The sequence below is a fragment of the Hyla sarda genome, chromosome 5 (assembly GCF_029499605.1).
Source record: "Hyla sarda isolate aHylSar1 chromosome 5, aHylSar1.hap1, whole genome shotgun sequence".
In the NCBI taxonomy this organism is placed as follows: Eukaryota; Metazoa; Chordata; class Amphibia; order Anura; family Hylidae; genus Hyla; species Hyla sarda.
Genome location: NC_079193.1, coordinates 107,572,237 through 107,595,780, shown reverse-complemented (window position 1 = coordinate 107,595,780; position 23,544 = coordinate 107,572,237). Strand labels below are relative to the sequence as shown.

Here is a 23,544-nt window from a genome sequence, read left to right as displayed (position 1 = left end):
ATAGTAAATATTTTCTGTGTTTAAGAGAATGTTCACACGTACGTAACAAGCAGTAGGTTTCTACTGCAAGTTACGCTATCATGCACTTGTTTGGGCACACGGACAGTCCGTAATAGTGGCAAGTTTGCAGACCCATTAAAATGAACAGTAGCGTAACCCGCAAAGGTTTTTCTGCAGTGGGAAACCGGCTGCTAGTTACGAGCATGTGAATGTACCCTGATGGAGAACTTCAGTAAAAAAAATAATAAATTATCCACTATGTCAGAATAAAAAAAATAAACTTTAACTAACCTTTCACCGCTCCCCTGGTGCCGCCAATATCGCAGTCCCGTTCTCCGGTCCTGGTCTTCTTCTGGCTTTTGGTGCCCGGTTAAAATAATATATAATTTTAATGATCCCATACAGTGAATGGTGTATACGTAAAAAGAAACAAAAAAACTCAAATTGCTGCCTTTTGGTCACACATATGCAAAAGTGAAACCAATAAAAATTACAGATAGGGGTCAGAATAATTTTACGTGCTGATTTTGTTAAAAAGTATGAGTTTTATTTTTAAAACCAGTCCAATAATAGAAAAGCATGTGACCATGGGGATCATTTTAATCATATTGACCTACAGAATAAAGAAAATATGGACTTTTTAATGTAAAGTGTACTGCTTAAAAATTATACCTCCCAAAAGCTGCAAAATTGTGGTATTCTTTTTAATTTCCCCCCCAAAAAATCATTTTTTGGCTTTTCTGTACATTTTATGGTGAAATGAGTGATGTCATTACAAAGTACAATTGGTCACGCAAAAAAAAAAAAAGCATCATATGGGTCTGTGGATGGAAATATGAGAGTTATGACTCCCAAAAGATGAGGAGGAAAAAATGAAAATGCAAAAATAAAACCCAGCTGTGTCCTGAGTGGTTAAAATATTTAATCATACCCCCACTTACTTCGTACTGTACAGTCATGGCCGTAAATGTTGGCACCCCTGAAATTTTTGAAGAAAATGAAGTATTTCTCACAGAAGAGGATTGCAGTAACACATGTTTTGCTATACACATGTTTATTCCCTTTGTGTGTATTGGAACTAAAGCAAAAAAGGGAGGGAACAAAAGCAAATTGGATATAATGTCACCCCAAACTCCAAAAATCGGCTGGACAACATTATTGGCACCCTTAACTTAATATTTGGTTATACATCCTTTGGAAAAAAAAATAACTGAAATAAGTTGCTTCCTATAACCGTCAATAAGTTTCTTACACCTCTCCGCCAGAATGTTGGACCACTCTTCCTTTGCAAACTGCTCCAGGTCTCTCTTATTGGAAGGGAACCTTTTCCCAACAGCAATTTGAGGCCTGATCTCCCGGTATCAGCAACCCATCTGCCATGATCGATTGGTTAACACGGTCATCCACTTTATCACAAGTGACATCTTTCAGAGAACTGATGGCTTGTGCCGAGCCGAGGGGGAGAGCGCCAAGCCGTCATTTCTTTGCAAAGAAGGCAGTACCAGCCCTGCACAATTTTGTGGAAGAGAAGGTGGGCCAGTCCTTGAGCTATGACAAGGAAGGCTGAGCCATGAGCCCTGCATGGCAAATGTGTTCAATCTGGTTGTCAAGCGGTTCCTGAAGTGTTCCCCCCATTTGCAAGACATCCTAACAATGGGAAGGAAAGAAAAGCTGTCCTGCCCGGTCAGTAGTGTGACATCAGAGCGGGTGTTTAGTGCGGCCACGAAAAATGTGGCCACAAAAAATGTGGAGAGCCTGACCTTTGTGGAGGTGAATCAGGCATGGATCAGCCAGGATTTCCACCCACCATTGCCTGATGCATCAGAGTAGAATGACCATGGTGTCACACAAACACTTCACAAATATGGATAGTGCCAAACAGATTTAAGGTGCTGCTCCCCAGTTACAAACATTCCTCCCCATCAGACCTTTTTTCAACCACCTTCATCACCGGGTACTGGTATTGCCACCCACCGCAACACTGGGTCACTTTCAGGACTCCTGATACTGCTTCTGCCACCACCTTCAGACCTTCAGACTGTCTCATTCTGACACCATATGTTCTCCTCATGCTGCTGCCACCTCCATGCTGTGCCATTCAGCCACTATATGTTCTCCTCATGCTGCTGCCAACTCCAGGCTGTGCCATTCAGCCACTATATGGTCTCCTTATGCTACCACCATCTCCAGGCTGTGTCATTCAGCCACTATAGGGTCTCCTCATGCTTCCGCCACTTCTAGGCTATGTTATTCAGCTACTATATGGTCTACTCATGCTGCCGCCAACTCCAGGCTGTGCCATTCAGCCATGTATGGTCTCCTCATGCTTCTGCCACCTCCAGGCTTTGTCATTCAGCCACTATATGGTCTCCTCTTGTTGCCGCAAACTTCAGGCTGTGCCATTCAGCCACTATATATTCTCCTCAAGATGCCGCCAGCTCCAGGCTGTGCCATTCAGCCACTATATGTTCTCCTCACGCTGCCGCCAACTCCAGGCTGTGCCATTTAGCCACTATATGTTCTCCTCATGTGCAATTCATCCACTATATGTTCTTCTCATTCTGCCGCCAACTCCAAGCTGTGCCATTCAGACACTATATGTCTACTCATGCTTCCGCCACCTCCAGGCTGTGTCATTCAGCCACTATATGGTTTACTCATGCTGCTGGGTCTGGAACATTACCTAAACATTTTTATGGTAGCCCCAGCTACCATAAATGTTCAATTAAAATTTGATCTTTAATCTTAGGGATTATGAAGCCATATTGTCTCCTCATGCTGCCGCCAGCACCAGCCTGTGTCATTGTCACGATTCGGCTTCCAGGTAGTGGATCCTCTGTGTCAGCGAGGGATTGGCGTGGACCGTGCTAGTGGACCGGTTCTAAGAGGCTACTGGTTTTCACCAGAGCCCGCCGCAAAGCGGGATGGTCTTGCTGCGGCAGTAGCAACCAGGTCGTATCCACTAGCAACGGCTCTACCTCGCTGACTGCTGAGAAGGCGTGGGACAGAAGGACTAGGCAGAGGCAAGGTCAGACGTAGCAGAAGGTCGGGGGCAGGCGGCAAGGTTCGTAGTCAGGATGGGTAGCAGAAGTTCAGGTACACAGGCTTTGGACACACTAAACGCTTTCACTGGCACAAGGCAACAAGATCCGGCAAGGGAGTGCATGGGAGGAGGTCAGATATAGCCAGGGAGCAGGTGGAAGCCAATTAAGCTAATTGGGCCAGGCACCAATCATTGGTGCACTGGCCCTTTAAGTCTCAGAGAGCTGGCGCGCGCGCGCCCTAGAGAGCGGAGCCGCGCGCGCCAGCACATGACAGCAGGGGACCGGGACGGGTAAGTGACCTGGGATGCGATTCGCGAGCGGGCGCGTCCCGCTGTGCGAATCGCATCCCCAACGGCCATGACAGTGCAGCGCTCCCGGTCAGCGGGACTGACCGGGGCGCTGCAGGGAGAAAGACGCCGTGAGCGCTCCGGGGAGGAGCGGGGACCCGGAGCGCTAGGCGTAACAGTACCCCCCCCCTTAGGTCTCCCCTTCTCTTTGTCCGGTAACTGCCTCCCCTGGGATGAGGACACCGGGAAGGAATGGAGGGTTTCCTCAACGGCAGGCAGTACAGCAGGAGTGGGAATGGGGAGGGAGGGCAGAGGGCGAGGCCTGGCACGGGGCAGTGTGACACCAGGACGGGGGCCATGGGGAGGCACAGAGGCTTGCCTGACGGGACTGGGAGGGGGGGAGAGGCACTTCCTGTGGCAGGCAGAGTCCCAGTTCCTGATCTCCCCGGTGGTCCAATCAATGGTGGGGGAATGAAGCCGGAGCCATGGCAGACCGAGGAGGACCTCAGAGGTACAGTTGGGGAGAATGAAGAACTCAATCCTCTCAAGGTGGGGTCCAATAGACATGAGGAGGGGCTCTGTGCGGTAACGCACGGTGCAGTCCAATCTGGCTCCGTTGACCGCGGAAATGTAGAGCGGCTTGACGAGACGGGTCACCGGGATGCTGAATTTATTAACAAACGACTCCAAAATAAAATTTCCAGAGGCACCGGAGTCCAAGCAGGCCACGGCTGAGAGGGAGGAGTTGGCTGAAGAAGAAATCCGCACGGGTACCGTGAGACGTGGAGGAGCAGACTTGGAACCAAGAGACGCCACACCCACGTGAGCTGGGTGCGTGCGTTTCCCAGGCGTGGAGGACGGATAGGGCAATCCACCAAGAAATGCTCGGTACTGGCACAGTAAAGACAGAGATTTTCTTCTCTACGGCGATTCCTCTCTTCCTGGGTCAGGCGAGACCGATCCACTTGCATGGCCTCCTCGGCGGGAGGCCCAGGCGAAGACTGCAAAGGATGCTGTGGGAGAGGTGCCCAGAGATCTAAGTCTTTTTCCTGGCGGAGCTCTTGGTGTCGCTCAGAAAAACGCATGTCAATGCGGGTAGCCAAATGGATGAGTTATTGGAGGTTGGCAGGAATCTCTCGTGCGGCCAGCACATCCTTGATGCGACTGGATAGGCCTTTTTTAAAGGTCGCGCAGAGAGCCTCATTATTCCAGGATAGTTCAGAAGCAAAAGTACGGAATTGTATGGCGTACTCGCCAACGGAAGAATTACCCTGGACCAGGTTCAACAGGGCAGTCTCGGCAGAAGAAGCTCGGGCTGGCTCCTCGAAGACACTCCGGAAATCAGCGAAGAAGGCCTGGACTGTGGCTGTGGCAGGATCATTGCGGTCCCAGAGCGGTGTGGCCCAAGACAAGGCCTTTCCTGAAAGAAGGCTTACTACGAACGCCACCTTAGACCGTTCTGAAGGAAACAAGTCCGACAACATCTCCATATGCAGGGAACACTGAGACAAAAATCCACGGCAGAGTTTAGAGTCCCCATCAAATTTGTCCGGCAGGGACAAGCGGAGGTTAGGAGCGGCCACTCGCTGCGGAGGAGGTGCAGGAGCTGGCGGAGGAGATGGTTGCTGCTGTAGCAGAGGCAGAAGTTGCTGTAACATGGCGGTCAACTGCGACAGCTGCTGTCCTTGTTGGGCAATCTGCTGCGATTGCTGAGCGACCACCGTGGGAAGATCAGCGAGACTTGGCAGCGGCACCTCAGCGGGATCCATGGCCGGATCTACTGTCACGATTCGGCTTCCAGGTAGTGGATCCTCTGTGTCAGCGAGGGATTGGCGTGGACCGTGCTAGTGGACCGGTTCTAAGAGGCTACTGGTTTTCACCAGAGCCCGCCGCAAAGCGGGATGGTCTTGCTGCGGCAGTAGCAACCAGGTCGTATCCACTAGCAACGGCTCTACCTCGCTGACTGCTGAGAAGGCGTGGGACAGAAGGACTAGGCAGAGGCAAGGTCAGACGTAGCAGAAGGTCGGGGGCAGGCGGCAAGGTTCGTAGTCAGGATGGGTAGCAGAAGTTCAGGTACACAGGCTTTGGACACACTAAACGCTTTCACTGGCACAAGGCAACAAGATCCGGCAAGGGAGTGCATGGGAGGAGGTCAGATATAGCCAGGGAGCAGGTGGAAGCCAATTAAGCTAATTGGGCCAGGCACCAATCATTGGTGCACTGGCCCTTTAAGTCTCAGAGAGCTGGCGCGCGCGCGCCCTAGAGAGCGGAGCCGCGCGCGCCAGCACATGACAGCAGGGGACCGGGACGGGTAAGTGACCTGGGATGCGATTCGCGAGCGGGCGCGTCCCGCTGTGTGAATCGCATCCCCAACGGCCATGACAGTGCAGCGCTCCCGGTCAGCGGGACTGACCGGGGCGCTGCAGGGAGAAAGACGCCGTGAGCGCTCCGGGGAGGAGCGGGGACCCGGAGCGCTAGGCGTAACAGTCATTCAGTTACAATATGGTTTACTCATGCTGCTGGGCCTGGGACATTACCTAAAAATAATTATGGTTACACTAGCTAATATAAATCTTCTATTTAAATTTGAAAATTCATCTTTTAATCTTAGGAATTGTAAAGCCCTATGGTCTCCTCATGCTTCCACCAACTCCAGGCTGTTTCATTCAGCCACTATATGGTCTCCTCTTGCTGCCGCCAATACCAGGCTGTGTCATTCTGCCAGATTATGGTCTACTCATGCTGCTGTCACCTCTAGGCTCTGTCATTGTGCTGCCATGTGACTCCTTGTTAGATTGGGTTCTGTGGTCATACAGTAATAGTTCAAAGTAAACGCTGGGACATTAAACTTGGGAATCTAATATAAATCTAAAATTTAAAATTTAAGATTTAAAATTTAATCATTGCAATCTTTTCAAGGCTGAGGCCCTATGGCCGTTGACGTCATATTACCTGTGGAATTATCACTAGAATCCAATGAAACAGCTTGCATAACTGATTAAATGAAACATTCCACTTTCCCAGTCAGGGAGGAGCTGAGAGGCAGGGGCTGGAACAGGTGGTATCTCGCATGGCGTAGGACCGCCAGCTCGATGCTCACCGGAATGGATAATCAAAAAATTTAAATAAATTCAAATTAAAGTGAATAAAAATGATTTTAAAAAAATCTGCCACATCCAGATGCTTTGCGGTAGTGATTCTAATAGCAATGCCTGTAATCTGCATGTCATACTGAATAACAGTATTACTTCACTAACAGAGCACACTCCCTATGTGTGTTTGGACAAGGCAAAGTGTTCTACACCCCTACTGAGCCTCTCTGTAGGCCAGAAAATGCCATTTTTAATAGCTATTCGCTGCAAATAAAGTCAGAACCAACCACATTTTTTTCGGAAAATCCGTTGATTCGGCCGAATCAAATTTCTCAGAAATTCGCTCATCTCTATCCATCACCATCACTGCCTGCAGTCCGGCTCACCGTTGTTGGGGGAGGGGGACAGCCCTCACACTTCCTTCCTCCTCAGCAGTGCCTGTGTTAGCTGACAGGATAATAGCACTGGTTATTTTGTAAAGAGCAGAGGGAGAAGAGTTGTCATCTCCCTCTTGCTCTCCAGGCTCTCCTCTGCACTCTTCTTTTCTTAGTGTCTCCCCACAGACGGCACAGGCTGGTTTAGACCTGCAGTCTATGAGACAGGGGGGACACGCTGGTGACCTCTGAGATCTGACACAAAGGGTGCAATGAAGAGATTACATCCTGCTTGCCTGTGTCGGACCTGTGATGTCATCAACTCACTCCTGCAGGTCTAAACCAGCCTGTGGCCTTAGAGCATAAGGATGTTAGTATGGCCATGGGTCCCATAGCTGCTGCCAGTCAGGGTTGTAATCAGCCCTGATATATAGGGCAAATACTATGTGCCAGGGATGTGCTTATATAAAACTTAGCTTTTAATTTATCAAAAATGCTAAAAAAGTTATTTTTAGTGTTTAGTGATGTGTAAATGATATTTGTTAGATCACTAGTATCATTGGTCTACACTGGCCTCTGCAGAGCCCAGCCAGTCCAGTGCAACCAATCACCCTAGGCGGCACATGCACACCACAGGGTGATAATAGTTTAAACCACAACGCGTTTCTACCTGCTGGTACTGAGCAGGTGTCCTCAGGAGGTATAGACAGTGATCATATAAATAATTTGCTAGAGGATTGTTATATCCCTACTAGCTCCACAATTACAGCTAAAAGAAAATTCCAGCTCAATGATCAGACCGCTATCATGATAGATAATAATATCACATAAGTTGACATGGGTGCCTGTAAAAAAGAATATTTCTTCTATCCCTACAGAATTTGCTCATTCGGAGCCTATACAGCTTAGGAACCTGTGGGGAGAAATAATATAGGCTTTCCCTAGTAGTCACACGTGGTATATAGTTGCAGTCTGGGGCAATCTGCCTCCGTGATCTCCACCTGCAAAAAAATGAGGGTATCGATGTTGAACATATTCCCTGTGGAGAGATAGACCAGTACTGTGTTCTAACAGACTGTATGCAACTCACGGTTAGTTGTAAGCAGAGTGCTTAGACGCGTCCCCGCTCTCCGCTGGGTGCCGGAAGTGTCCGGACACTCTCACCTGATGCGGTGAGATGTGGCGTCTGTCGTCACTTCCGCCGGCAGGGCTGCTTTATTCAGCGCGGCGCGCACCGCCCTCTGTGACGCAACCAGATGGGCGTGCGTAACTATTGTAAACAAACACACGCCGCGCTGACACCAATGAAAGCAGATGCCGGGAGTGACAGTTAAATTAACAAGTGAAGTTAGTAAATCCCCAACGGCGGATCCCAACATTGGTATATCACTATATTAGATCAGGTATGCTGCATAGTAGGGACTTGAATCATTAGATTTAAGGGCAAGTTTGATGAATAATGGCTCACTATTTGTACCTGTATATGCTAGAGAGCTCATTATATTCCAATAAGGTGTATCAAAAAAGTAATGTTTGATTAGGTTATTAGATAAGGTATTAGGGATCAGCCAGATCACGCACCAAAGCTATTTTTGTATATATTTTGTTCAGGGTGTAATTATGTAAGCGACATGGGGGGGATGGATAGCCCTATGGGGATGTTGACATTGGTTGATGGGGCCCTAGGGAACCTATCCTTACCCTATTATACCCTATAGAGTCGACCCTAGGCCTAGGCGGGGGGGCCGCCCTAAAAAGGGCGGTCCCGCACAGGAACCTCCTACTCTGTATCTATAATACCCTCTCTAGGGGGAGGAGGTGAGTAATTACTCCTGTACGACCTACTAAGGTAATCAGCCCTGCCAGTGCCTGAAAAATGACAGATCCGGCCCTGACTGTATTTTGCCGTGATTTGCGCACAATCGCGGTAAAAATGTGGCGATTTTTCCAAAATTTTGTGCAAATTGCGGCTAAATACAGTATTGTGAGTATGGATGTAAATATGTTCAGGGGCCCTCTTTTGGATGGGGGCCCTGGGCAACCTAGGCAGGCCTAAGCACATGATAATTATGAGTAATTTCTTCATATTCAATGTTCCATATAGTTTCTAAATGCTACATCATAATTATTTTTTTTTCAAAATATCTTTTTATTATCATTAAGTATCATATACAACAATGACAACAGGGCAATAGAAGAAACATCTCGTCAGTATGAACAAGTACTTACAACATTGTAAATCAGGAAACATAGTCACAGGTGTCAACATCGTCCCACGACATCCGGAATGAGCTCCCACAGTAAATACAATCAAGCTAAAATTACACAGGTCTGAGGTAATAGACAGACATGAGAAACAGTCGTTATCTAAGTGAGAAATTACCTCTGAAATCCAACGGAGCTAGCTTGAGCGACACCTACTCGTTGTCATGGGACCAACATATAAGTGGATCAGGGGCAAGCGTGAGTCGACCTAAGACTAAGAAGGTGGTAGGGGTTTTGAGGAGGAGAGGGGAACGGAGGGAGAAGGAGGAAGGGAGGGAAAAGGGGTGGGAAGGGAGGGAAGAAAAAAAAGGGGAGCATAAGGGACATGGGAAAGGAGAGGAGGAAGAAAAAGAAAGGGCAGGCAAGTCAAAGAGTGAATCAAGTGTGTGGAAATAGAAAGGAGGGAGGGAAGAATAGAAAAGAAAGACAAGAGAAGAGAGTGGCTAGGACCACAGGCTGAAGGCAGCATATAGTGAGGTTCTCTCGTGGTGCACATACCTGTCCGGGTCAGTCCCCAATCGTCGATCAATCATCGATCAATCATAATTTTTCTATCCTATATAGTGCCCAATTACCAGCACCATAAAGAACCCAAAGGCCACCACTGTAAGGTGCCTGAGGAACAGTTCTATGCGATCATCTAAATAACTCTGCCTGATCAATAAACTAGCGAAATATGCTGAAAAGCTGCTTTGGTTATCATGTATGGCCTATTGACAGCCCAGGCTGTGAATACAAACTATGTAAGTCCTCAGGACACAAGAAAAGTTTATACACTAAAGAATGTCATGGTCATCGATTTGTAGACATTGCAGCAGAAAGGAATTAGTTTATTTGTATGCAGACCCCATCTATACTATGCCAGGATTTAAATCAATCTTTAAATCATATTGAGGCTGTAAATAATCATAGTGAGGCTGTAAATAAATATTTCTCTCAAAGAAATGATGAGATCCAGACAAAAGAGCGTTTCCTTATACAAATGGTGAAGTGGTTAAAATAATGGTCCTGGAGATGTCTGCATCCAGAGAAAGCATGCTGAGATAAGCTTTTTAGAAAAAAGATTGTGGAAGCTGAAACCAAGCACTGACCTAGATGGTGCAAAAAGCTAATTATAATCTCTTATTTGTAATGAATAATAAAAAAAAAAAAACAGCTGAACACATGTAAGACGATCAACTGAACTCATGTAAGATGATGTTCATAAACAATTATTTAAATAACAATAACAGTATATTACTGATTTTATCATGATACAGTTGTTAGACAATTGAGCTCGAAACAGAAAAATCTGGTATTTTCCTAGTATAATTAGTGCAATACATATAATTCAATATAGAGTTTCATTGTCTTTTTCATCATGTTTTCCAGGACTTGCTTAAAAGATGTAATTCAGCGGAAGCCTCCTATCTCTTCCAGCAGGATAAATTCTATGATGTTCGATATGACACTGGGGACAAGTCTATTCAGTGCAGTAGACGAGCCGATGCATTCAAATTCTGGATGATGTGGAAAGCTTTAGGGACCATAGGACTTGAAGAGAGGGTGAATCGCGCTCTAGCATTATCCAAGTAAGAGGGTGTATTTTCTGTCAAAACAAATCAATTAATTCCTGTTTACTATCAATCAGCTGAACTTCACCACATGTGACTGTGTACACCAAAAAAGCAAAAAAGCACCCCTCTTAAAATGTATACAGTGGTCCCCCAACATACAATGTCCTCTATTTGATTGATTCAACTTGAACACAACATCGGCTCATGATGACACTCATTTCAGTATGTTGTGGCCGAGCTTTTTATGTGTAGTATAAACACAGTGGGGGAGATTTATCAAAACCTGTCGAGACTAAATGTTGCCCAGTTGCCCATAGCAACCAATCAGATTGCTTCTTTCATTTTTAACAAGGCCTCTGCAAAATGAAAGAAGAGATCTGATTGGTTGCTATGGGCAACTAGGCAACTTTTCCTTTGCACAGGTTTTGATAAATCTCCCTCTGTGAGTGACAGTTACTTAGTATGTCTCTGTAGAAGCTCCTGGTCTCGTGTTCACACAGCATCCGCCCCCAACTTCTTGCTGCAGGCACCCAATCGTTGTGTGTTATTCTGAGCCTCGTGCCCACAGAGACTAGAGACTACAGTGCAGCCCTATAGTCTTCTATTGTCCCAGAAGTACCAGCACCAGACTAAGACCCAGTCTAAAATAGATACTGTACAGCATAACAAATATCACACATAATCAATACAATCCACTCTTCCCCTGTGTTGAAGAACTACAAGTCCCAGCTTCACTTGACAACTTCTAGACCTGCTGGGATTTGTAGTTTTCTTCTTAGACCATGTTCACACAATGTATTTTTGCACCGCATGTTACCCTGAATCAACTATAGCACTTTACCTGTGCTCACAGTGACACCGATCCTGGGAATCAGGGAGGCAGCAGGTAAACGGTTTACCATATGTGGAAAGTTGTCTTATAGCTACATTTTTTGCCACTGGTGGGCTCTGAATGTTCAAAATCAGCCATGGGTACAGATCAGACATCAGTAATGTGCTCACTGTCCCCAGCTGAATTATCTGAAAGGATACAGATCTATTCTACTAACCAGTCAAATAACCCAAAGGTCCAGCCCATCCTGTCAGTGGCATTGAAAGCTGTCGACTAATAGAGTATAACATTTGTTTTGACTTGTCAAAGCTGTCTACTAAGTTACTGTGAAAGTATTGTTAATACACAAAGGGATGTGGCTTGTAAATGAAATGACAGATTATTTGCCATATGAATGGGCATGTATGGGAAAGACCAGGGTCGGTTTTAGGGGGGGGGGGCAACCTGGGCAATTGCCCAGGGCCCCCATGTCCAAAACGGCCCCCTGAACTCTACGAACATTACTGCATTATACCACGATTTGCGCAAAATCGCGGCAAAAATGCTGCGGTTTTATGCAAATTGCAGCAGACTAAAGTAATGTGAGAGTGACCCTGTGGGAGCCCGGGCTTCAGAGAGCCCACAGAGCAGAACTGACACTCACACTGTATGGTAAAGGACCTTCCTGATGATGCCATTGCAGGTCCTTTACCATACAGTGTACAAAGAGGAGGAGGAGGGGGTAATAGGGAAAAGCATGGGGGGAGGGGGCTGTGAGGAAGGTGGGGAGACCAGTACAAGTGATGAGGGGCATATAAACTGTATATAGGGGATAAAGTTAGCAATATACGTGGGTATAGGTAGCAGTATATGAGGAGCATAGGAAGCAGTGTATAATGGGAGAAGGGGGCCATAAGGAGCAGTATATGTGATAGAGGGTCATAGGGAGCAGTAAATATGTGATAGGGGGGTCATAGGGAGAGTAAATATGTGATAGGGGTCATAGGGAGCAGTATATACAGAATAAGATAGGAGGTCATAGGGAGCAGTGTATATGTGAAATATGGGGTCATACAGAATAGTATATGTGAGTTGGGGGGACAGATGGAGCAGTATATAGGAGATAGGGGACATACGGAGCAGTATATGGGAGATAGGGGACATACGGAGTAGTTGAGATAGGTGTCACACGAAGCAGTATATGTGTGATATGGGGTCATACAGAACAGTATATATGAGAGAGGGCCATTGGGAGCAATGTGTGGAGGGGGGAGGGTCTTTTGGTCCAGTTTGGGGTCTGTACACCAAAGGTCATCACCAATACACAGAATATCTGATCAGTGAGATCTGACTCCTGGGACCACCACCGATCATGAGGAGAGAGGTCCCTTGTCCCCCAAATGAATGGAGCAGCAGCACATGATCACCTGCAGCTCCATTTGTTCTCTATGGGACTTATAAACATTGCTGATCGCTGCATTCACATGTATGGAGACCCCATAGAGAATGAATGGAGTGACATAGAATCATGTGCTGTTGCTCCAATCACCCAGGGGTTCCAGTGGTTGGATCCTACTGATTAGATTTTTACACTGTCCCCTAGGTATGCTGTAGACATGGTAATGGGGCAGCAGCAAGCAAAGCAGGTTGTCCGTGTAAAGGATGGGGTTGTGTCACTATAGAGTTTTGGGTAGACTGCAGAAGGGGCCACAGATGTCTTGGTATAGTCTTTAGTCATCAGGAGACATCATCATATTTGCCTGGGCTGGATGGGAAAGAGAACATATACAATCAGAGAAGACTCCCCCTGTGGTCACTGGATTTAATAGTCCTGTGTTCTGTGACTGCTTCTGATCAGGTGAGAGCTGCTCTAACATGGCCACAATACAGGAGTGTTTAAGGTCTGATTTATTTTATTGATTAAAGCGCAACTGTCGCATAAAAATAAGTCCATAACCATCAGCACAGCCTACTAGCTGATCACTGGTATACTGCAGCCTACGAGCTGATCACTGGTATACTGTGGCCTATGGGCTGATCACTGGTATACTGCAGCCTACGAGCTGATCACTGGTATACTGCAGCCTACGGGCTGATCACTGGTATACTGCAGCCTACGAGCTGATCACTGGTATACTGCAGCCTATGAGCTAATCACAGGTATACCGGCCTACGAGCTGATCACTGTTATACTGCGGCCTACGAGCTGATGACTGGTATACTGCAGCCTACGAGCTGATCACTGTTATACTGCGGCCTACGAGCTGATCACTGGTATACTGCAGCCTATGAGCTAATCACAGGTATACTGCAGCCTACGAGCTAATCACAGGTATACCGGCCTACGAGCTGATCACTGTTATACTGCGGCCTACGAGCTGATGACTGGTATACTGCAGCCTACGAGCTGATCACTGGTATACTGCGGCCTATGAGCTGATCACTGGAATACTGCAGCCTACGAGCTGATCACTGGTATACTGTGGCCTATGAGCTGATCACTGGTATACTGCAGCCTACGAGCTGATCACTGGTATACTGCTGCCTATGAGCTGATCACTGGGATACTGCAACCATCTCTCTGTTTTGGCACTTTGTGTCTTCTATGCTGTAAAAATATACTTTTACCCACAGTTGCCAAAAGTCAGAGAGGAGTGGCCTGGGATCTACAATGCCACGGGCTGCCAAGCCTCTCTTCTCTGGCATCACAGCACTGCCCCAGTCTGACTGGCACGTAGCTCTGTTTCTTTCTCAGTCATTGAGGACGGAAAAAAGATTGCAGATCCCTGACTGCGCCTCTCTGACTTTTGGCATCTGTAGATAAATGTCATTTTTACAGAATAGAAGACAAGGAGTGCCAAAACAAATGTATGGCTGCAGTATACCAGTGATCGGCTTGTGCTGTGCTGACAGGTTATTGACCTATTTTTATGTGACAGTTGTGCTTTAAACAAAAAGTTTTTAAAAGCCTATGTAGAGGATGCTATTCTCATTTTTAAAAAGGCCTCTGATCGGTTGCTGTGGGCAACTCCACCACTGATTCTCTGCACAGGTTTTCATTAATCTTCCCCTATATAGCTTAGATTTGGACCCTATAATGCATTTGTGTTATGGCCTTCAGCTGAGATGCCACACAATTCAACATGGTGATCTTTGGTCATGGGCCCCATTTTTATTTTTGCCCAGGGCCACACTTAGTCTAAAACCGGCCCTGGGAAAGACGTGTATAGGGGAGGAGTTAAAGGAAAATGGTCACCTGTTCCCCCGCACTATAACCCGATACACCGAGTTATAGTGCAGGTGAACAGGAGACCGATGCGTGGTCTCGGACTGCTATACCTATCTACAGTCCGGAACCCCGACAATCCAATGGTCCCCCTTCTTCATGCGCTCACTTGCGCACTGAGGTGGTCCTGCCGACTAGATTAAAATATTCATAAGCGCCGACCCATCACTGGTCACGTGAGCGCACATGCTTACTGAGCACTCACGTGACCAGTGATGTGCCGGTGCTTATGAATATTTAAATCTAGCCGGCGAGACCACCTCAGTGCCCAAGTGAGCGCAAGAAGAAGGGGACCTTTGGAGGATCAGGGTTCCGGACTGCAGGTAGGTATAGCAGTCGGAGACCCCACATGGGTCTCCTGTTCATCCGCACTATAACCCGGTGTATCAGGTTATAGTGTGAGTGAACAGGTGACCGTTTCCCTTTAATAAGATAGCCACACAAAAACACCAAGCAGCACCAAAATCTAATCCTGCACTCAGGCATCCTTAAACCTAGGATTGGCCGTGATGTGACATACTTCATCACCATTCAGGATATGTAAAGGCTTGTAAACACCAGTGCAAATCACTTATGGTAAATTTATTTCAATGAAGTAGAACAAAACATACAGTATGCAACTATTTATCCAAATAGAGACAGTTAAAGGTTAAACCTAAAGATAACTAAGTATGTTTGAACACAGTATACTAAAATATTTGTCTTAAATTACAATTATCGTAAAGATACATTTGTGTCAACTATATAACATCTTTGTCACTAAACACATCATTCTTGCAATATTTTTATGAAAGAATCATCTATGTTATTCAAAATAATCCCATTGTGACTTCTGTTTTTAGACATGCGTAAACATTAATTTTTTTCTGCTTAATTTGCTTCTTTTTTTAAGATCTTTTGAGCAAAAACATCTCAAAGCATATGTTTTTCCTTCTGTGACTAGCTGAATTGACAGAAGGAGATAATTGCAAATTGGCAACTTAAAAATCAGGAGACACGAGGTTTGAAAAATTGGTTTGCCTTTTCCAGGAATAGTGCTACTGCTTTCCCTGGGTAGTTTCTGGTACTGCAATTTGCCTTAAAGGAGAAATGCAGTGCTAAACTTTTAACTTTCTCTGTGTCTGGGCTGCAAAAACAAACAAAAAAACTAATTTTAACTCACCTTCCTATGTTCCCCCGTTGCGCCAGTATCGGCGTCCCATTCCTCTGCGCTGCTCGGCTCCCTGCTTCTTATCCTCGTAATGTCACACTTCAGTCAGCGTATTGCTGGCCACAGCGATGTCCCACCTCAGCTGGAACGTAGGAAGGTGAGTTAAAGTTTTTTTTAGTTTTGCAGCCCGGGCACAGAGAAAGTTGAACATTTTGCGCCGCATTTCTTCTTTAATCAAGTTCATGGGATAGAGCTGCAATACAAAAGACAGCTCACAGACTAGAGTAGGACTGTTTCTGTAGGACTAAGTGATAAATAAAAAACAGCTGAAAATGATAAATAACTTTGTATGCTGAGGACAGGAGCTTCACACTGGTCCTGCTTTACCAAGGCTTTGTTCACACTGCAGAATTTTCGGGCAGAATTCTGCTTGAAAATTTCACTCCAGCAGAGTTCCATTGTTTTCAATGGGATTTGCTGCACAGCGCACATGGTGGAATTTCCACAGCAGAAGTTTCTGCCACGGAAATCCTGATTCCGATGTCCACAGAAAGGATAGACATGTCTATTCTGTTTGGGGAATCTGCTCGGAAATGCATTGTCATCCACATTTTCGAGCAGTCCTAGCTGTCTGTGGAATGTCCACCTGAAAATTTCCCGGGTGGACATTCCACCATGTGAGTATAGCCTTAGACTATGTTCACACAATGGAATTTCCACAATTCTGCCCAAATTTCTGAATGGAATTGCGGAACTACAACAGAATTGCAGCTGAATTTTGGCAGAATTCTGTGTTCTCTGTTGAAATTCAAACTTCACTAAGTTCAATGGGATTTTGCCCAAAATTCCTCAAAATTTAAAGACAGGTTTTTAAATTTTGCAGAATGGGGAATGCAGAAATTCTGCCATGTGAACAGAGCCTGAGGGTGTTGGGTTTTTATTGTGTGTAGTTGTTTCACACTTGTGTAATTCCACTATATTCACTATAGGTACCATCGTGGGAATTCCTAGCCATTTATTCTCAGGATTTTTGGGGAAATTAATAGTAAATAGGTTGGGTTTGGAGAACATGCCACTTTTTTTCTATCACACCCCATATTCGGATTTGATTGTTTTTTAGGTTTATTTTGGTACATTGCATCACAAATCCTGGTGCAGACAGAATTTGTGGTGAACAACCTGACAAATGCCGGGCAGATTTACCTTATCAAATCAAGGCCACAGTGTCTAGTAATAAAAAAAAAGTAAAGTACTGCAAAATGCTTTGGACTGTAATGTAAAAAGGAAATGAACGCCACTGTTAGGTATTACTACTTTACCAATGACATACCCAGTTATTTTAAGGGGACAGCAACATTCCACTCTGTTATAAAGGCGGTGTACTTACTACTTTACCCTGTAGCAAATTATCATTTCTTCAGTGTTGTCACATGAAAATATGGAATAAAATATTTCCAGGGGTGTATTTACTTATGTGAGATACTGTAGACAGATAGATAGATAGATAGATAGATAGATAGATAGAAGCAGCACATCCAAAATAGTAAAAATTAGGTGAGTGCACACAGGTATAGGAACTTGGCTGACGGATTCCATCAAACTAGCAAAGGATAAGGGCAGAACACCAGATGATTGAATCCAAAAAATGTAGTGGTTTATTTCATGGTGCAAAAAAAAGTACGTTAGTTACAGTAGCCTCATGCCACCATTTTCAAGGGCCAGATAGTCAACAGAAAGGGTTTTATATATTTGCCCACATGGTAACAGCAATTAAAACAGTTAGGCAGATATCATGGTGAATACATGTACATCCATAACAAAAAACACAAATAAAATATACAGTGTAGCATATATATATATATATATATATATATATATATATATATATGTATATATAAATACACAGTGGTTATCCATACAGTGTATAGAGGATCACTTCCCCTTCTAGAGATTTTCCACCATTAGGTGATTTTAGTATGTACCTGGCAGACAGTAATGGACATGCTTAGGAAGGATCTGCGCTTGTCTTGGGGCTAAATGGCTATGGTGTGAGATTACCATAACACTGCGGCTATCTTTTTTTGAACTGGCATTTCCTTTTTGAGTTTTCTTCTTTGCCTACAAATCCCATAATTTCATTTTCCTCCCTCCCACACATCGGCCAAGCCACCCATTGAAACATAAATGAGCTGCATCCATTCCAAAGACCTGTAGTTTTCAATCAGGGTGCCTACAGCTGTTGCATTAGTTTCAGATTGATCTCTCTCCCACCAAGCGATCGCTCCAGCTGATTAGTGAGTCAGGTCTCGACCACATTGCAACCTGGGAAAAATCTGAGACAACAGTCATTTTGTATGCTGGTAAAAATAATATTGGAGTGAAAATCACAGAAGAATTGTGAGAAAACCGTGACACACAGGTACAGACACTATATTATGAACTACACTAACTTTACAGCCCCCGTAGCATAGTCAAATAAAAAAAAAAAAAATCCTTGAATACCCCTTTAACCCCTTAAGGACTCAGCCCATTTTGGCCTTAAGGACTCAGACAATTAAATTTTTACGTTTTCATTTTTTCCTCCTCGCCTTCTAAAAATCATAACTCTTTTATATTTTCATCCACAGACTAGTATGAGGGCTTGTTTTTTGCGCGACCAGTTGTCCTTTGTAATAACATCACTCATTATATCATAAAATGTATGGCACAACCAAAAAACACTATTTTTGTGGGGAAATTAAAACGAAAAACGCAATTTTGCTAATTTTGGAAGGTTTTGTTTTCACGCCGTACAATTTCTGGTAAAAATGACATGTGTTCTTTATTCTGAGGGTCAATACCATTAAAATGATACCCATTATTATATACTTTTATATTATTGTTGCGCTTAAAAAAAATCACAAACTTTTTAACCAAATTAGTACGTTTATAATCCCTTTATTTTGATGACCTATAACTTTTTTATTTTTCCGTATAAGCGGCGGTATGGGGGCTCATTTTTTGCGCCATGATCTGTACTTTTTTTTGATACTACATTTGCATATAAAAAACTTTTAATACATTTTTTATATTTTTTTTTAATAAAATGTATTAAAAAAGTAGGAATTTTGGACTTTTTAAATTTTTTTTCGTTCACGCCGTTCACCGTACGGGATCATTAACATTTTATTTTAATATTTCGGACATTTACGCACGCGGCGATACCAAATATGTCTATAAAAAATGTTTTTTACGCTTTTTGGGGGTAAAATAGGAAAAAACGGACGTTTTACTTTTTTATTGGGGGAGGGGATTTTTCACTTTTTTTTTACTTTTACTTTTACATTTTTTTACATTTTTTTTTTACACTTGAATAGTCCCCATAGGGGACTATTCATAGCAATACCATGATTGCTAATACTGATCTGTTCCATGTATAGGACATAGAACAGATCAGTATTATCGGTCATCTCCTGTTCTGGTCTGCTCGATCACAGACCAGAGCAGGAGACGCTGGGAGCCGCACGGAGGAAGTTGAGGGGACCTCCGTGCGGCGTTATGAATGATCGGATCCCCGCAGCAGCGCTGCGGGCGATCCGATCGTTGCCGGCGGGTCCCTGGCTGCGATCAGCAGCCGGGATCAGCCACGCATGACACGGGCATCGCTCCGATGCCCGTGGTTATGCTCAGGACGTAAATGTACGTCCTGGTGCGTTAAGTACCACCTCACCAGGACGTACATTTACGTCCTGCGTCCTTAAGGGGTTAATATTAAAGCAGAAAACATTGGTGATTTCAATGTGATAGGTACAGACAATACAGCATGAGATGTCACTCAACATATGACTGAATGTGAACACTGGTCTACATACTTACACGCCACAGGACACGGCTGTAAGGAATGCTTCCGGGAAGGAATGCGGACACATGACCACTCAGTATGTGTCATAGCAACCAGAGATGCTATAGAGAAGCGCGATGTGTCAATCGGAGACCACCCGAGCTGTCAGCTCGCTGTGTTCTGCCCAGCACATGCGCAATGGGAAAAATGTTAAGAGAGGCTGAAAACAATCAAAACAGGGCACACAGTCATGCTGCAGCAAAAGAGGGGCCAAAGAATAGAGTATTGGTGATTCAATAAAGCAGGGGCAATAGAATAGAGCATTGGTGATTCAAAATGTGGGACAAGTGTGTGAACTGAGCCAAAAGACTCCTTCTGTATAAAAGGAATAAAGACAAAAATGGGGAAAAATACAGGGTAAAAAATTACACTATAACAGTTGTTACGCCGAGCGCTCCGGGTCCCCGCTCCTCCCCGGAGCGCTCGCTACACTCTCCCCGCTGCAGCGCTCCGGTCAGATCCACTGACCCGGGGCGCTGCGATTCCGCTTCCAGCCGGGATGCGATTCGCGATGCGGGTAGCGCCCGCTCGCGATGCGCACCCCGGCTCCCGTACCTGACTCGCTCTCCCTCGGTCCTGTCCCGGCGCGCGCGGCCCCGCTCCCTAGGGCGCGCGCGCGCCGGGTCTTTGCGATTTAAAGGGCCACTGCGCCGCTGATTGGCGCAGTGATTCCAATTAGTGTCTTCACCTGTGCACTTCCCTATATCACCTCACTTCCCCTGCACTTCCTTGCCGGATCTTGTTGCCATTGTGCCAGTGAAAGCGTTTCCTGTGTGTTCCTAGCCTGTGTTCCAGACCTCCTGCCGTTGCCCCTGACTACGATCCTTGCTGCCTGCCCCGACCTTCTGCTACGTCCGACCTTGCTTCTGTCTACTCCCTTGTACCGCGCCTATCTTCAGCAGCCTGAGAGGTGAGCCGTTGCTAGTGGATACGACCTGGTCACTACCGCCGCAGCAAGACCATCCCGCTTTGCGGCGGGCTCTGGTGAAAACCAGTAGTGACTTAGAACCGGTCCACTAGCACGGTCCACGCCAATCCCTCTCTGGCACAGAGGATCCACTACCTGCCAGCCGGCATCGTGACAGTAGATCCGGCCATGGATCCCGCTGAAGTTCCTCTGCCAGTTGTCGCTGACCTCACCACGGTGGTCGCCCAGCAGTCACAACAGATAGCGCAACAAGGCCAACAGCTGTCTCAACTGACCGTTATGCTACAGCAGTTACTACCACAGCTTCAGCAGTCATCTCCTCCGCCAGCTCCTGCACCTCCTCCGCAGCGAGTGGCCGCTCCTGGTCTACGCCTATCCTTGCCGGATAAATTTGATGGGGACTCTAAGTTTTGCCGTGGCTTTCTTTCCCAATGTTCCCTGCATCTGGAGATGATGTCGGACCTGTTTCCCACTGAAAGGTCTAAGGTGGCTTTCGTAGTCAGCCTTCTGTCTGGAAAAGCCCTGTCTTGGGCCACACCGCTCTGGGACCGCAATGACCCCGTCACTGCCTCCGTACACTCCTTCTTCTCGGAAATCCGAAGTGTCTTTGAGGAACCTGCCCGAGCCTCTTCTGCTGAGACTGCCCTGTTGAACCTGGTCCAGGGTAATTCTTCCGTTGGCGAGTATGCCGTACAATTCCGTACTCTTGCTTCAGAATTATCCTGGAACAATGAGGCCCTCTGCGCGACCTTTAAAAAAGGCCTATCCAGCAACATTAAAGATGTTCTGGCCGCACGAGAAATGCCTGCTAATCTTCATGAACTTATTCACCTAGCCACTCGCATTGACATGCGTTTTTCCGAAAGGCGTCAGGAGCTCCGCCAAGATATGGACTCTGTTCGCACGAGGCGTTTCTTCTCCTCGGCTCCTCTCTCCTCTGGTCCCCTGCAATCTGTTCCTGTGCCTCCCGCCGTGGAGGCTATGCAGGTCGACCGGTCTCGCCTGACACCTCAAGAGAGGACACGACGCCGCATGGAGAACCTCTGCCTGTACTGTGCTAGTACCGAACACTTCCTGAGGGATTGTCCTATCCGTCCTCCCCGCCTGGAAAGACGTACGCTGACTCCGCACAAAGGTGAGACAATCCTTGATGTCTACTCTGCTTCTCCACGTCTTACTGTGCCTGTGCGGATGTCTGCCTCTGCCTTCTCCTTCTCTACTGTGGCCTTCTTGGACTCTGGATCTGCAGGAAATTTTATTTTGGCCTCTCTCGTCAACAGGTTCAACATCCCAGTGACCAGTCTCGCCAGACCCCTTTACATCAATTGTGTAAACAATGAAAGATTGGACTGTACCATACGTTTCCGCACGGAGCCCCTTCTAATGAGCATCGGATCTCATCACGAGAGGATTGAACTTTTGGTCCTCCCCAATTGCACCTCGGAAATTCTCCTTGGACTTCCCTGGCTTCAACTTCATTCCCCAACCCTGGATTGGTCCACTGGGGAGATCAAGAGTTGGGGGCCCTCTTGTTCCAAGGACTGTCTAAAACCGGTTCCCAGTAACCCTTGCCGTGACTCTGTGGTTCCTCCAGTAACCGGCCTCCCTAAGGCCTATATGGACTTCGCGGATGTTTTCTGCAAAAAACAAGCGGAGACTCTACCTCCTCACAGGCCTTATGATTGTCCTATCGACCTCCTCCCGGGCACTACTCCACCCCGGGGCAGAATTTATCCTCTCTCTGCCCCAGAGACTCTTGCCATGTCTGAATACGTCCAGGAAAATTTAAAAAAGGGCTTTATCCGTAAATCCTCCTCTCCTGCCGGAGCCGGATTTTTCTTTGTGTCCAAAAAAGATGGCTCCCTACGTCCTTGCATTGACTACCGCGGTCTTAATAAAATCACGGTTAAGAACCGCTACCCCCTACCCCTCATCTCTGAACTCTTTGATCGCCTCCAAGGTGCCCACATCTTTACTAAATTGGACTTAAGAGGCGCCTATAACCTCATCCGCATCAGAGAGGGGGATGAGTGGAAAACAGCATTTAACACCAGAGATGGACACTTTGAGTATCTGGTCATGCCCTTTGGCCTGTGCAACGCCCCTGCTGTCTTCCAAGACTTTGTTAATGAAATTTTTCGTGATCTGTTATACTCCTGTGTTGTTGTATATCTGGATGATATCCTAATTTTTTCGGCCAATCTAGAAGAACACCGCCAGCATGTCCGTATGGTTCTTCAGAGACTTCGTGACAATCAACTCTATGCTAAAATTGAGAAATGTCTGTTTGAATGCCAATCTCTTCCTTTTCTAGGATATTTGGTCTCTGGCCAGGGACTACAAATGGATCCAGACAAACTCTCTGCCGTCTTAGATTGGCCACGCCCCTCCGGACTCCGTGCTATCCAACGCTTTTTGGGGTTCGCCAATTATTACAGGCAATTTATTCCACATTTTTCTACCCTTGTGGCTCCTATCGTGGCTTTAACCAAAAAAAATGCCGATCCCAAGTCCTGGCCTCCTCAAGCGGAAGACGCCTTTAAACGACTCAAGTCTGCCTTTTCTTCGGCTCCCGTGCTCTCCAGACCTGACCCTTCCAAACCCTTCCTACTGGAGGTTGATGCCTCCTCAGTGGGAGCTGGAGCTGTTCTTCTACAGAAAAATTCTTCCGGGCATGCCGTCACTTGTGGTTTTTTTTCTAGGACCTTCTCTCCGGCGGAGAGGAACTACTCCATCGGGGATCGAGAGCTTCTAGCCATTAAATTAGCACTTGAGGAATGGAGGCATCTGCTGGAGGGATCAAGATTTCCAGTTATTATTTACACCGACCACAAGAACCTCTCCTACCTCCAGTCTGCCCAACGGCTGAAT

At 46.1% G+C, this 23,544-nt stretch overlaps 1 protein-coding gene across 2 annotated transcripts in view; it reads left to right on the top strand.

Moving 5' to 3' along the window:
* GADL1 (glutamate decarboxylase like 1) overlaps positions 1 to 23,544 on the top strand; it is a 384,680-nt gene that overhangs the window by 240,075 nt on the left and 121,061 nt on the right. For both annotated transcript variants that reach the window (XM_056520082.1, XM_056520083.1), the window contains exon 12: positions 10,434 to 10,633. In XM_056520082.1, coding sequence (XP_056376057.1) covers positions 10,434 to 10,633 — 200 coding nt within the window. The remainder of the gene's footprint in view (positions 1 to 10,433; positions 10,634 to 23,544) is intronic.